At 42.5% G+C, this 16,281-nt stretch overlaps 1 protein-coding gene across 4 annotated transcripts in view; it reads left to right on the forward strand.

The window, feature by feature from the left end:
* The window catches only part of DEPDC5 (DEP domain containing 5, GATOR1 subcomplex subunit), a 128,784-nt gene that overhangs the window by 46,538 nt on the left and 65,965 nt on the right, over positions 1-16,281 (forward strand). For 2 of the 4 annotated variants that reach the window (XM_030335705.1, XM_030335706.1), the window contains exons 19-24: positions 1,850-1,886; positions 2,410-2,530; positions 5,367-5,587; positions 10,838-11,041; positions 13,196-13,331; positions 14,329-14,426. In XM_030335705.1, coding sequence (XP_030191565.1) covers positions 1,850-1,886; positions 2,410-2,530; positions 5,367-5,587; positions 10,838-11,041; positions 13,196-13,331; positions 14,329-14,426 — 817 coding nt within the window. The remainder of the gene's footprint in view (positions 1-1,849; positions 1,887-2,409; positions 2,531-5,366; positions 5,588-10,837; positions 11,042-13,195; positions 13,332-14,328; positions 14,427-16,281) is intronic. The other 2 variants (XR_003973109.1, XR_003973110.1) reach the window with 1 other exon arrangement.

Raw genomic sequence — 16,281 nt, forward strand, 5'->3', positions numbered from 1 at the left:
CAAGGCAAACCTCCAGACTATAAGAAATATCTTTGGGAAAACTATGACAACTCTTTTTAGTTCTTTAATAATGAATATTTTTGTCATGATGTGATTGGTTTATTCAGATACTGGGACTGCTCAGATACCTTTGGGGACAAAGACTTGGGCACGCATTGCAGCAAAGGGAAAATATGATGTAAAGATCACATCTTGGCAGTAGTTAAAGAAATGCAAATTCAAACAAGAATGGAGATTCTTTTTGTTTACCAAATGGATTTATTTTATTTTATCAAGATTTTATTTTATTTTAATATTTCTTTATTTGAGAGAGAGAGAGAGAGAAACAGAAACACAGAATCCAAAGCAGACTCCAGGCTCTGCGCTGTCAGCACAGAGCCTGATGTGGGGGCTCGAACTCATGAACCGTGAGATTGTGACTTGAGCCGAAGTCAGATGCTTAACTGACTGAATCACCCAGGTGCCCCTAAAGATTTTATTTTTAAGTAATCTCTATGCCCAACGTGGGGTTCAAACTTAGAACCCCGAGACTGAGAGTCATACGCTCCACTGACTGAACCTGCCAGGTGGCCCTGCTTATCAAAAGGTTTAAAACAAAACAGTTATACCAAGTCCTGGGAAAAGTGGTGATATTGGTGCTTGAGTACCTGGTTGGTGTACAATACTTACAAAAAGCAGTTCAGCCATGTGTATCAAGGGCAGTGCAAACGTTCATGCCATTTGACCAGACAATTCCATTTTTGGCTATATGGTTTAAGGAAACAATTGAGGATATTAAATGCAAATAGCATCTTTATTTATAATAGTTAGAAGTTGAAAATAATAGGGAAATGACTAAACCATGAACTACACTCCATGTAATATATTGCCAGTCAATAAAAGTGCCAGTTTTAAGAACCTTAAAACGTGTTTTTGATATAAGGTGAAGAGACACACAGACTGTTGGTTATGTAGGTGGCATACCAGGTACTCTCACCCATCCATCTGCCTGTTTCTAGCAGAGTTAAACTGTGAAAGCTGCTCTATTGTGGTCATGTTAGTAGTATCAGGGCCATTTTTTCCCTTTTTTTGGGGGGGGGGTAACGGGTTAATGTTACTCTTCTAATAAGGAAAATATTAATTGCGAGGACTATGAAGACTCCTTCTAAAATGGGCTTTGTCAAGTAGTGAGGTGCTAGGAGAAGGGACTCTTCCCAGAAAGGGCCACCTCCTGCCCTCTGAGGTTTTATGCCTTCATCACAACCTTTCTGGGCAAAGTGGAACATGGAGGAACTTCTCTATACATGATGATTTTAAAGAAGAAAGAGTGAGTATTGTTAGAGAAGTTTAAAGGGTCCTGAAAAAGACTTATTTGGAAGAGAAAAAAAAAGCTCTTTGTGTTTTCCTTCTACCTCTGTAAAGCATTTCAGCAAACTGGGTGATCTCTTATAGGTGTAGGCAAACCGGTGAGAGCACTGTAGTGAAGGGGGCCATGCGCATGAAGGGTTTGGGGGCAGGTAGGATACACATACCACTGGACTGACTGAGAACATGAAGGACTGGGCTTGGATTTTGGCTCTGCCACCTGTTGTGTGACTTTGAGGAAGTCCCTTTTTCTCTCTAGAATTGAATGCCCTCACCTGTACGGTGAGGATAGAGTTTTGAGGGTAACCAAGGTTTGAGGTGGGCCTGGTAGGGCCTGACACTGCGGTACGTAGGCCTCAGGTGTTTGCTCCTGCCTTCCCGTCAGCTACAGGGAGGGGTAAGGCATGGTCTCTACCCAGGGGAGCAGCCACCTACATACTGTGCCTTGTGATAAGTTCTATTTTAGCAGAGGAGGAAGTGATTAATTATCTATTTAATTTTACAGCCTGCCTCTGAGAAAGCAAAAAATGGCCGTGATACATGTGAGTATTTTGGGGACCTCCTTTTGTCCCGTTTAAAAAGAGTCCGCTAACCCATGGCAACAAGATTATGTGAGGTTGCATAAGCAGTTCACAGCTAAGCTGGGAGACCTGAGTTTTCCTCGGAAAGTCCTTTAACTGCCTTGTATATTTTCGTCCTGTCAGCTGTGAAACAGATGCTGACAAACCTTGTTTTTCTTTTCCATCAGTCAATTGTAGGGATCAGGCAGAAAGTTTTGAAGTACTAACCGTAGCACATATTAAGGGGATCTTTTTTTAAAGTGGGATCACAGAAGAATGAAATACTACCCAAACTTTCCCCTTATTTAGTGCTACACTCTTTTCTATATCACTTTGACACGTTAGTCATTTAATTTCAAGAACCTGATGAATGGGTTATTATCCCACTTTTTTCAGGGAGACATGATGGTGATCACCTGTGTCTTGTGGATTTTGATGAAAGCCCTCTGAAGGCATCTGGTTGAAATGTATTTTAATGACCATTCACTTGATTTGTGTATTTCAGCTCTTGGGACTCCAAAAGAATCTGAGAACGCCCTTCCCATCCAAGTAGATTATGATGCCTACGACGCCCAAGTGTTCAGACTGCCAGGCCCATCCCGGGCTCAGCGCCTCGCTACCTGCAGGTTTTTTGCCAGATTCACTTTGGGGTGTATATGAAAATTGCTTGGGAAAACCTTAGGGCCTGCAGGGACCTTCATGAGAGCAACCTGGAAAACGTTTTAAATTAAAATTAACCAAATGGAAACTATACCGTGTAGATCATTAAGGGTTCTGTTTCTAGGTTCTCTAGCCCACCCATTTTGTCAGCTATATTTGCAAGAAATGTTGTCCCCAAATAGAGTGTTCTTCTAATCAAGAGAAGCAATTCACAAATTCTAGAATCTTCTTACTGGGCTGCCATTAATGTATATATATATAGATCCTAGGGCCCATAGTTTCTTTGGAGTATTTTATTCCCAGTGGGCAAGAGACTTTTCTGTCTTTAATTCTTGCTTTTTAAGTGTGTTCCATGTTATTTTTGTCATATGATAGTTTTTAATTGTGCTGTAGTTGGATTTACCAATATATTCATTTCTCAGTCTTATGTAAAAAGGCGTCCCATCCCAGGGCTTTTTTTTTTTTTTTTTTTTACACCCCTAGTGGACTAAATACCATGAGTCCATTTTCCAAATTTCTTAAATATGCACGTTTATTTAAGCACAGTGATTGGAAGAATATTCCATCTCTTCACATTGGCAGTTGAGCTTATAGTAGCCACATGATTGTCTTCTCTCCTTTCATCTTGTCCCATCTTTTTTTTTTTTTTTAAATTTTTTTTTTTTGAACGTTTATTTATTTTTGGGACAGAGAGAGACAGAGCATGAACGGGGGAGGGGCAGAGAGAGAGGGAGACACAGAATCGGAAACAGGCTCCAGGCTCTGAGCCATCAGCCCAGAGCCTGACGCGGGGCTCGAACTCCCGGACCGCGAGATCGTGACCTGGCTGAAGTCGGACGCTTAACCGACTGCGCCACCCAGGCGCCCCTCATCTTGTCCCATCTTAAGATGAAAACATTTAGGGGCACCTGGGTGACTCAGTTGGTTAAATGGCTGACTTCCGCTCAGGTCATGATCTCTCTCACGGTCTGTGAGTTCTCTGTGCTGACAGCTTGGAGCCTGGAACTGCTTTGGATTCTGTGTCTCGCTCTCTGCTCCTGCCCACTCATGCTCTGTCTCTGTCTCTCTCTCTCAGAAACAAAAACACATTAAAATTTTTTTAAAAAAGATGAAAACATTTAGAGCTCAGACATAAAACATTTCCTAAATGTTTAGAACCTTTAGTGCCATTAACTACAGTTCTCTTATACATAGATCTGCTTAGGGATTTGGTAGCACTTTCCTCCCGAGTATTTAAAAATGCTTTCACACACACACAAAAATAAAAAAAAAATAAATAAAAATGCTTTCACAGTCGAAGATCTTTGGTTTTGTTTTTTCTAAACAAAGATGGCAAGACATGGTATTTCAGAAACTTAGGTCTTATGTTTCCTGAGGGAGCCGCCTGTGTCTTAATTGGTACTCTGTCTCCCTGCACAGGACTAAGCATACACTGGTGCCCAGATATTTACTGTTGCAATAATGTACATGCAGTCAGCCCAGGGGATCTATTTTCAGGCTCCATTTAAGCTCTGACTTAAGACAAAATCCTTCCAGGCGGAAACAGAACAGCTCTGATACCAGAGGGGGAGCCCTATCCGTAGTTGCTAACTCTTCCATTCTGAATTTTTGCCTCCCTATTGGGTTTCTCCCTTTTTGATCCTTGCTCCTACTACTTCCAGAAGTTTTCTCCTTAGGGAGTTCTATGTTTTAATAAGGATAAACTTTTTAAAACCTTTATTAAGGAAATGTTCAAACATACTCAAATAGGGGCGCCTGGGTGGCGCAGTCGGTTAAGCGTCCGACTTCAGCCAGGTCACGATCTCGCGGTCCGTGAGTTCGAGCCCCGCGTCAGGCTCTGGGCTGATGGCTCAGAGCCTGGAGCCTGTTTCCGATTCTGTGTCTCCCTCTCTCTCTGCCCCTCCCCCGTTCATGCTCTGTCTCTCTCTGTCCCAAAAATAAATAAACGTTGAAAAAAAAAAAAAAAAACATACTCAAATAGAGTAGTATAATGAAGAGTGATCAGTGTCTTGTCTGCCTCATTTCATTGCTTTCCCTACATTTTACATTTTGTTGGAGTATTCTAAAACAAATCCCTTTTTTAACCTGTAAATGTTATAGTGTATCTCTTTAACAAATAAGAATTAAAAAATAAATTATCCCAAGTACCAAAATTAACACTAATTCTTTAATATCTTCTAACAGCTAGTCTATATTCAAATTTCCCAATTGTCTCAAAAATGTGTTTTTACAGTTGGTTGATTTGAATTGGGACCTAAAGAAGATGCAGACAAAGCATTTGGTTGGAATGTGTTTTTTTCTGTGACTGTAGATTATGTTGCTTTTTTCATTTGGCTGATTGTTTTGTTATAATGTTTAACTTGTCCTCTCTTCTCTGAATTTCCTGTAAACTAGCAATTACCTCTAGAGGCCTAATTATATTTAGGCTCAATTTTTGGTCCAAGAAGACTCCTGAGGTGGCTGTGTACTTTCTCTTGCATCGTATCATATCCTGTCTAGTTGCCCCATTTTCAGTGATATGAGATTGATTGGTGGGATCAAATAGGGTTAGACTGGAATAGTCACTCCTTTACAGCTATGACCCCAGGACTTGGGCCAATTGAGAACTGTCAGTTCTTATGCAATATCTCAAGCTGATCGAGGGGGAATACCCCCTACATTATTTCTCACTCATAGAACACAGTGGGGATTTTTGTTATTGGTTTCCCAATTAGCTTGGGCTGGTGACAGGTTTTGGTGCTTTAATTCTAGGTGGGGCACCATCACTTGCTTGTTGGTAACTCATTGTCTCTCACTTGTCAGATCTGTGCGAGAGCGGGAGAGTCATAATCGAAAGAGTGCCAGCTCCTGTGATGTCTCATCCAGCCCTTCCCTGCCCAGCCGCACACTGCCCACTGAGGAAGTGCGGAGCCAGGCTTCTGATGACAGCTCCCTGGGCAGGAGTGCCAACATCCTGATGATCCCGCACCCCCACCTGCACCAGTATGAAGTCAGCAGTTCCTTGGGCTACACCAGCACTCGAGGTCAGAGGGCTGAAGAACGGGCACAGCAGGGCAGAGCTGGGGACAGCTCCCTTCCTGCAGCAGGGGATGGGAGGGAATGTGACCAGATGTGGGGTATAAGTCCCATATCTTATTATTTCCATGCCAGTGCAAAGTGTATAAGTCACCTGAAATGTACGTATGTGTATATTGTACTATTTTTGTCTCTAACACTTTTTCCCCCTTCACTGTAACTATATACCTTTCCATATGTTAATGCAGAGCTTTTCTTAGGCCTAGGGTCAAAGGTGTTTGCTTATTTTCTTATCATTGCCATTTGTGTCATGCCTAAAACAGCCTCAGTCCCTTTAAGATTTCTCCTCACAGTTAACTTGCTAACCCGGCTCACACTAGGGAGCACAGGTGCTACTTTTTCTGTATCTTATTCTGCCATCCAGCAGCACCTGCAGCTAGAGTCTACAGGTACCTCCTGACTTTTTAAAAAACTTTTAATTTTGAAATAATTATTGACTCATGGGAAATGACAGATATATACACACACACACACACACACACACACACACACACACACACACACACACGGAGGTCCTAGGTACCTTTCACTCATTTTCACCATGGCAACATGTTGTATAACTATAGACAACATCAGACCAGGAAACTGACATTGGTACAAGCCACAGAGCTCATTCAGATTTCACTTGTATTACATGCACTCATTTGTGCGTGTGTATTTCTGTGCAGTTTGTTTTGTTTTGTTTTTTAAATGTTTGTTTATTTATTTTGAGGTGGGGGCAGAGAGACAAGGAAAAGGATACTCCCAAGCAGGCTCCATACTTTCAGCACAGAACCCAACAGAGGGCCCAGTCTCATGAACCATAAGATCATGGCCTGAGCTGAAATCAAGAACCAGACACTTAACCTGTTGAGCCACCCAGGCATTCCATATTTGTTTGTTTGTTTGTTTGTTTGTTTGTTTATTTTTTAAGTAAGCTCTATGCCCAATATGGGTCTTGAACTCATAACCTTGAGGTCAAGAATCGTATGCTCTAATGACTAAGTCAGCCAGGCACTCCTCTACGCATTTTTATCACATGTGTAGATTTATTTATTTATAATTATCATCATAATTAAATACAGAACTATTCCATCACCACAGGGCTGTCTTGTGTTACCCCCTTATAGCCACACACTCTCACTGATCATTCTCTTGCTCTATAATTTTGTTAATTTCAAGGATGTTATATAAATGGAAGCACAGCCCTCCTGACTTTTGATCATTGACTTAGGAATGTTGTATACACATAAGCTGCCCCTGTTGCCCTCCTGGAAGGATTCCCGAAGGGTGAGGAATGTTTTCTATGACCCAGGGTGTTGAAGGTGAAGCCATCAGCTCCAGCACCATATACACTATGCCAAGGGCATAGTTTTTGACTATAGAAAAAATTTTGCTTGTTTTGTAACTGGTTCAAAGTATAAATAGGAAATGCTAAAAAAGGAGAAATGAGCAGATATTTAATGACATGAGTATAGTATATCACCTATGTCACTTAATTAGTTTCAGCACTCAGGAATTTTAATACATTTGAAATTTGTAGGTTAGCACTTTTCCACTTTCTGGAAATTTCTAAGTTTGTGTGACAGTTACCCCCATTTTTCTGCAAATATTCTTAGTAGGATCTGTAACAAAAGCTAAATTACACTAAACGTTAATTCTTCCAAAACCCTTGTTGCTCTAAAAGCCAGATCTCTGAGGAGATAATGTTGTAGCTTTGAAAGTAGCTTTGAAAATAGTTTTCTTAAAAATTTATCTGAATAGTAGAATGGATTTCAGTGTCCTTTAGTGATATTGGGGAGTTTTTTGGAAAAGCCAAAAAGCAATTCACTAGAATATTATAAGGCAGTACAATCTATAGGCCCTTAGTTTACTGTTTCTCTAGTGTGTTTAGGGGGTCTCACCCATCTACCTACCCAATGTAACATAGAAAACATTTCCCCTTTCCTCTATACATATTTTTTTCTATAACATATATTTAAAAAAAATTTTATTTGTTTTTTAAATTTACATCCAAGTTAGCATATAGTGCAACAGTGATTTTAGGAGTAGATTCCTTAATGTCCCTTACCCATTTAGCCCATCCCCCCTCCCACAACCCCTCCAGCAATACTCTGTTTGTTCTCTATATTTAAGAGTCTCTTATGTTTTGTCCCCCTTCCTGTTTTTATATATTTTTGCTTCCCTTCCCTTATGTTCATCTGTATTGTATCTTAAATTCCTCATGTGAGTGAAGTCATGTGATATTTGTCTTTCTCTAATTTCGCTTAGAATAATACCCTCTAGTTCCATCCAGGTAGTTGCAATCTATATGTATTTTTGACCCACTTTATCCCTTAGTCCTTTTTTTTTTTTTTTTTTTTTTTTAAGTAGGCTCCATGCCCAATGTGAGGCTCAAACTCATGATGCTGAGACAGAGTCGCATGCTCTACCAACTGAGCCAGCCAGGCACCCTTATCCCTTAGTCCTATTTCTCATCCTTTTCAAAGCATTAACTTATCTTTTTTTAAATTGGATTTTCTCCTTTTATTTTCATGATAACTAAGTAGACCATTTTCTTTTTTATTTGGTAAACCTGAGCATCAACTCATTAATTAACAGGGAAAAAATAGGGGTGCCTGGGTGGCTCAGTCAGTTAAGCGTCCTACTCTTGATTTTGTCTCAGGTCATGATCTCACAGTTGGTAAGTTGGAGCACTGCATCGGGCTCTGTGCTGATAGCACATAGCATAGAGCCTGCTTGGGATTCTCTCTCTCTCTCTCTCTCTCTCTCTCTCTCTCCCTCTCCCTCCCTCCCTCCCTCCCTGTCTCTCTCCCTCCGCCTCTCTCTGCCCCTCCCCACTTGTGCTGTCTCTGTCTCCCTCAGAATAAGTCAATAAATAAATAAATTTTAATAAAACAGTGAAAAATATAGCTTTCATAGATATCTGAATGTTCCCTTCTTGCATGCAAATCAGCTTTAAGGAATTAGCTATTACTATATACCAGGTTCTTTGGTAGGCATTGGCTAAATAATGGTAGACAAGACATATTCCTTGATGCCATGGAATTTGCATCTGCTGGACCCATTTTCTGATGTGGGTGATTGCTTTAGTGAACATGGGATGCATACCAGGGGAGCTGGTTGTGGGTTTTAGCTCTTTGATCCACTTAGGTTATGTAGCATGTTTCCTCCATCTCTATAATGGGAGCTTGTCTGCCGTTGGACAAGACAGGTTGAGTCTGTATGTCATGCCACCTCATTGCCTGGTCAATGCTGGATGCATCCATTTCTTCATTCTTTTCTCCCAGGAATTTTTTTTTTTTAAACATAGTAATATTTGCTTACTTATATCCAGGTCACTGAGTCAGTGGGAGGGGGTTCTGATCCACCCAGTCATTCAGGGCCCCAGGCTGGGATGGTATGATCATTAGCACTGGTCTCCAAAGTTAGCACAGTAGGGGAAAAGAGAATGGAGATCATGAGTAGATATATTTGTGGTCCAGGCCTTCATTGGAGCATACCACTTCTACCTGTGTTCTATTGCTTGGAACGAAGTTATTATTTTTATTTTATGTCATGTCATACCATGTCATGTCATGCCATGCCATGCCATGGCATTTCCAGTGTAGTTAACATACAGTGTTATGTAAATTTCAGGTGTACAATATAGTGACTCAACAATTCCATAAATTGCTCTGTGCTCATCACAAAATATACACTCCTTAATCCCTATCACCTATTTTACCCATCAGCCCACCTCCCTCCCCTCTGGTAATCATCAGTTTGTTCTCTTAACAGTCTGTTTCTTGGTTTGTCTCTGTCTCTCTGTCTCTGTCTCTGTCTCTGTCTCTCTTTTTCCCTTTGCTTGTTTGTTTCTTAAATTCCCCATATGTATGAAATCATGGTATTTGTCTTTCTCTGACTTATTTCACTTAGCATTATACTCTTCAGCTCCATCCATGTTGTTGCAAATGCCAAGATTTCATTCTTTTTTTTTTAAATTTTTTTAAATGTTTATTTAGTTTGGGGTGGGGGAAGGCACAGAGAAGGAGAGAGACACAGAATCCAAAGCAGGCTCCAGGCTCCGTGCTTATCAGCACAGAGCCCTACATGCAGCTCAAACTCATGAGCCATGAGATCATGACCTGAGCCGAAGTCGGACGCTTAACAAACTGAGCCACCCAGGCACCCCAAGATTTCATTCTTTTTTTTTTTTTTTTTTTTTTGTTAAAATTTTTTTTTCCAACGTTTATTTATTTTTAAGACAGAGAGAGAGCATGAATGGGGGAGGGGCAGAGAGAGAGGGAGACACAGAATCGGAAACAGGCTCCAGGCTCTGAGCCATCAGCCCAGAGCCTGACGCGGGGCTCGAACTCCCGGACCGCGAGATCGTGACCTGGCTGAAGTCGGACGCTTAACCGACTGCACCACCCAGGCGCCCCGATTTCATTCTTTTTTATGGCTGAATAATATTCCATTGTATACATATACCACATCTTCTTTATCTATTCATCTATTGATAGAGACTTGTACTGCTTCCATAATTTGGCTGTTGTAAATAATGCTACTATAAACATAAGAGTGCATGTATCCCTTTGAATTAGTGTTTTTGTATTCTTTGAGTAAATACCTAGGGCGATTACTAGATCATAGGGTAGTTCTATTTTTAACTTTTGGAGGAATCTCCATTTTGTTTTCTACAGTGGCTGTACCCGTTTGCATTCCTACCAACAGTGTAAGAGGTAGAACAAAGTTATTTGGCCCCAGCGTAGAGGGGCTAGAAACTATAGTCTCATGTGCCTAAGAGGAAAATCAAATGGGTTTAATGAACACACTGGCTATCTCTATCAGGGTCTGCCCTTCTGGACACCAAATATCTATTTTTATCATTCCTCCCACATATAGAATATACCCACCCTATCTCCCAGGGAGACAACTCAAGTCATTGCATCTAGCTCAAAGTGCAGGGTCTCTAGGTGATGGGTGGTTCCCTCCATCAGGTTTTGGTGTGGCTTTATTGGGCCAGTAATTTAGGAGCCAGAACTTCCTTCTCCCAAGTATTTAAAAAGTAAACAAACCCAGTGTTTCATTTCATTATAGTTGGGTGACTTATTTCTTTCACTCCCTAACATGTATGACGTTCAAGATTCTAGTCAGCCTTGGCTGATTGCCTAGTCCTGGTTTCACCATGGCTCTGTGCTTTCTCTTTTGTGCCTCAACTCCACAATAACTGACAGATGTCCTGGAGAACATGATGGAGCCACCACAGCGAGACTCTAGTGCGCCGGGAAGGTTCCATGTAGGCAGTGCAGAATCCATGCTGCATGTTCGACCTGGGGGATACACGCCCCAGCGGGCACTGATTAACCCCTTTGCCCCCTCACGAATGCCCATGAAGCTCACATCCAACAGAAGGCGCTGGATGCACACTTTTCCTGTGGGTAAGTTGGTTGCTCAGGAAAGAGCCTTGTGCTGGGAGCTGCTAGTCCTGGTCCTTGTCACTAACCAGCTGTGTGGCCTCAGTTAAGAATCTCAACTTCTCTGCAACTCCAGTGCCCCACCTCTAAGATGGAGCTATCCATTGCCACTCTGCCTACCCCAGGGGTTCTTGTGGGGATCCTTGAGGACACACTTGGGAAGTGACTGTGTAAACCTAAGGGCTTTTCTTCTGTTTGAAAGGGACTGTACTTTGTCATCTGCTTTCTTTCCTAAGAGTAATGCTGCTTATCCTTGTTCATTCCTTCCTCTCCTGTCTCTCTCTGGATAGTGATATTAATGTCTTGAATACACAGAAGTTATATTATTTTGTTTTTTCTCAGGAGTCTCTGACAACTAAAAAAAAACACAATTTTTGAGAAATGGGTGAGCTGGTTTTTTTGTTTTTGTTTTAGTTCAAATAAGTTGAAAAAAAGAGAAAGGATAGAATAAGTGGTTTTTTTAAATACGAGATGCTATACAGAAATGAGAATGAACTACAACCACATCCAAATTTATGTTTAAGTTTATGGACATAATGAAAGAAGCCCAACATAAGAGTGCATTCTGTATGATTCCATTTTTTGAAAGTTCGAAAGCAATCAAAACTTAAAAAGATATTTTCTTCAATCCACTGTTTTTCCTAGCCTGTCCTTTTTGATCTGTGTTTTCTCCTACAGAGGATGACAGTACGGTTTTATAAAGCTGTAGCTAAAATTAACTTCAGCTTAATGGGCTCTGACTGGGCTGGGAAGGAACAGATGCATTAAACTCCAGGGTCTTTTCATGGAAGCCAGCCCGCTGAATGCCTGAAAATGTCTAGTTACTTCCTTTTCCACTTGCTTTTAATGTTAAAAGTTAAATCGATGAGAAATGAATCTGGTTGTGTAGGCCATAATTGGGGGTCACTCCCAAACTCCTTTTTGCCCCCCTTATCCCTGTCAAAATTACAGGATTTTTTTTCTTTCCACTGTCTCTTTCTTTACATTGTTATCCCCATGTGCTCCCTTCGAGTTCTCTTAGGAGAACCATTGATGTGTCTTTCATGGCCTCCAGCTCTTCTTGCCCCCAACTGTTGGGCACACTTTACTAAAACAGGACTCTCTGGTCCTGCTTCCTCTGTTTCGTCCTCATGCCTGCCCAGTCTGCTGATAGCTGAGGCCCTCCTTTGCCTGGCTCCCCAACTTTGCATCTCCTCGCTCCCATCCTCAGAGCTTCTGTTCTTTCCCATGCTCATCTGGTGGTCTCCTGCATGCCTTTTGCCTCCTCCACATTTTTTTTTTTTTTTTAATTTTTTTTTCAACTTTTTTTTTATTTATTTTGGGGACAGAGAGAGACAGAGCATGAACAGGGGAGGGGCAGAGAGAGAGGGAGACACAGCATCGGAAACAGGCTCCAGGCTCTGAGCCATCAGCCCAGAGCCCGACGCGGGGCTCGAACTCACGGACCGCGAGATCGTGACCTGGCTGAAGTCGGACGCTTAACCGACTGCGCCACCCAGGCGCCCCACCTCCTCCACATTTGAGATTTCACACACATTATTTCTTCTGCCCAAGTGCCCTCTTTTTCCATTCCTACTAACCTTGCCGAACACTCACCTCTGAAATTTCTTCCCCAGGAAGCATTTTTGAATAGACTTGACTAATTGTGATTTCTCTCCCACCCACCTGATGTCTTTTATGCACTTGCACATCCTCTGCTTCTTGGAGTCACAGCTGTCAACGTCTTACGTATTAACAGAGTCATTGACGTTTCACTCATGTGTTCCTTGTTGTTTAGTTTGTGTCATTCCTTCTGGGAGGTGCCCTCTACTCCTGTACTTCAGTGTTTCTCTATGGCATCTCAGTTTGACATGCATGAGACAGAGACTCCTGAAGTGTTTTTAAGCTGAACAGGGTGACAAATGTGAAGCTCCACAGGAAGATGAGTCCTGCTTAGAAGAGGAGATGTTCTTTTGGGAAGCTGGAGGATCACATGTGTAATATTACCCTTGGTGTGCTTTCCTTCCGGTCTCTCCCAGCGCCCACGTCTCAGCAGCTGGAAAGAAGGAAGAGTAAAGCTAAGTACAAAGCACTAGCTGTTGGGTGGGAATGATGCTCAGTGGATCTTTGTCTGGGTAGGACCATCCGGAGAGGCCATCCAGATCCATCACCAGACCCGACAGAATATGGCGGAGCTGCAGGGCAGCGGGCAGAGGGACCCATCTCACTCCTCTGCAGAGCTGCTGGAGTTAGCGTATCATGAAGCTGCTGGAAGGTGAGGATGTGCATAGGGCTCCAGAAAGTACCTTGAGAAACTCCGCGGTACCCAGAACCATGGCAGAACAGTCTGCTGACAAAATGTCATGGTTACAAGACTTGATGAGACAGTATGAGATCAAGCCCTTCCTTTGTCAGTTCCATTCCTTTCACTGGGCCAAGTGCAAAGCAAACAGCCTGATGCTGTGCCACACGTTACCTAGGCCTTGCTTTAGCTTTAGTTCAAAGCACACTTTGTAAACCTCAAATATGAGTTTTTTCTAAACCTCAGCCAAGAGTGAAAATGAGTGCTGAGACAGGTTGTTCATGCTGTGTGTTCTGGTAAGTCTGTGACTTTTGTCATTTTGGCCACCGAGAAATCCCACTGTTGAGTTTAGAAGTTGTTTCTGCTAAAAGCAATGGAAATCAAGGCCCGTGTTTATAGAAACAACTCTTGTTGAACCAGAGTTCTGAATGCATTAGAAAGCATCCAAGAGAGTCAGTGCAGGAATAAAGTCACTTACTTGACAGACATGAGCTGGGGATACAACTGGCCTCACTGTTCCTGTGATGCTTTAGGAAACACTTTGCAAAGGGCAGTCTCTTTGGTCCCTTTTTCAATCATCTTGACATCCCGTGGAATGGATGAGAGATATGGGCAGGACATGACCCTCTTTGTCAGCTCACTTGGTACCTCTTTTCAGTCACTTTATAGCCTCCTGTCTGTTTTAGCAGTGGGGAGCTGAGGATGAGGAAGGGCAGGCAGTCCAGTATGGCAGTGGGAAAGCAGTTTTTGGGGTGCCAGGCCAGGACAAGCAGGCCACAGGAGACCAGATCTGGCACAGACACCAAGCACTGAAGTCCAGTAGCCTGTGGTATGGCTCCCAGTTGTTGCCAGCCTGTGTAGCTAGATATTCAGAGCTGTTTTTGATCGAGACTCCTGGGATATGGGGTGAACAGGATAAAAGAGGTAATGCTCTGCATTAAGCCAGGTGGCTGGGCTCTGTTCTCTGCAGGCACAGCACTTCCCGCCAGCCTGGTGACAGCATGTCCTTCTTGAACTTCAGTGGAACAGAAGAGCTTTCTGTCAGCCTGCTTAGCAACAGTGGTGCAGGTAACCAATCCAAGAGGTAACAGAGTTGGGATGCTCAGAGTTGCAGGCTTACATCTAGAAACGACACAGGGACCAGAAAAGCAGGGCCATGTCTATTTTGGGATCATTTCAGCCACAATTTTGGGTGACCTATTTAGAAGCAGTGCTGTATAATGCATGGAATTATAAATGGGCTGCACGTTACGTTTTTAGCTGAGAACACATTGGTCAAGCCACATTCATCATCGCCCTGTCAGTGAGTCGTGACTGCGGGCCTCTAATGAACTTGGTGTCGAGGGTAACACTGGGGACAGCAGGAGTAGCCTCTGCTCTGGAGGAGCTTCTGGTTCTGCTATTGGGGGTTTACCCAGCAGCAGGTATATAAACAATCAGGAGAGACCCAGAGGGGAACAATTTGGTTCCAGTTGTGAGATCAGGAAGGAGAACAGTGGCATTGTAGCTTCGAGAAGTGGGCATGCGCCTCAGACTTGAAGCCGTAGGATTTGGTTACCTAGAGAGGTAGCAGGTGAAGGTTCTGGGTGGAGGCAGGGAGGCAGGGACAGAATGGACTTCCACCAACACAGGTTACATGCTTTCTGCAAGACCATGTATATCTACCATGTCATGCAATCATCCTAGGAGGGCATATACTATTAAGTATGTTTTGCACATGGGGCAACTTAATGTCCTGAGGTATAGAGATATTAATTGAATCTCTCAAGCCTGTGGCCAAGTGTCCTGACTGCTGTTCCTCATTTAGACCCCACCATTCAGAGTATCTTTATGATGTAGGGGAACAGGAGTTGGGATGAATAAGGGCAGATTTTGGAAAGCCTCAAAAGACAGATATTGTTCAACATGAGTGTAAAAAACATTAAAACTTAGTTGGGGGTGGATATGGGGCTGCTGCTCTATGTCTTAGTTTTCTATAACTAACTTGTGTTTCTGAAACTTAGCTTAAAGAAGGTATAGTGAAAGTGAAGTTGTATGAAATTGGTTAATGAATTGTTCCTTCATTCATTGGTTGCTTCATCCAACAATATTTCTAGAGGTCAGTAGCTAAGTCTTGAAAACTGGTTGGCAATAAGAGAATCCCTAAAGGATTGTCATTAATTAACTTCTTCCCTCCTTCCATCCTTTCTTTTTTCTCTTCCTCTTTCTCTGTTTCTTTTGTTCTTTTATTATTTCTCTTTAAATGAGAAGACAAATTGGATAATAGTTTGGTGATAAGATGCATTTTATGTCTGCACTTGGGGTGCTTAAAATGTTACTTGGCCGCCAGACTCTTGTATCAAAGGCAATCTTTCCATTTTCCTAAACCAAAGAGCCATTTTATAGGAACCCAGAGTTTGAGCTTCCTAGGCTGTGTGGGATGGAGTTGTACTGAGGAGGGGCTGTTCTTGGGCTCACAGCACTACAGTTTGAGCTAGTTTTACTGCTGATCTGAAGCAGAGGGATTACAGGTGCAGATGGTAAAAGCACCAGGATTTACCCCGACTAGTTCTGGAGTGGTTCTGGGCCTGGGATAGCTTAGGTAGACCAGATGATTCCTCAGAAGATGAGTCTTTTGTAATTTTGAAATTTACTTTGAGGAAGAGAGGGAAGTTTCAAAGAATCCTTATGTGGGGATGGTTGTGGAAGATCTTCTAATGACACCATCATGGAGTCCTCTGAGCTAAAGATTCCCTGGTACACATGCATGGGAAAAGCATTTGGTGCAACCTGGATCTCTCATTCACCCTTCTCCATCTTGGACTCTTGTGCCATAGGTCCATGCACCTGATGGACCTCTCTGCTTGGATAACTCCCAAGTACCTCATCCTCAGTATACTGACAAGGAAAATCATCTCTTGTGGCTCCCCTACCCACTCTCCCT

The sequence above is a fragment of the Lynx canadensis genome, chromosome D3 (genome assembly GCF_007474595.2).
Source record: "Lynx canadensis isolate LIC74 chromosome D3, mLynCan4.pri.v2, whole genome shotgun sequence".
NCBI classification, from domain to species: Eukaryota; Metazoa; Chordata; class Mammalia; order Carnivora; family Felidae; genus Lynx; species Lynx canadensis.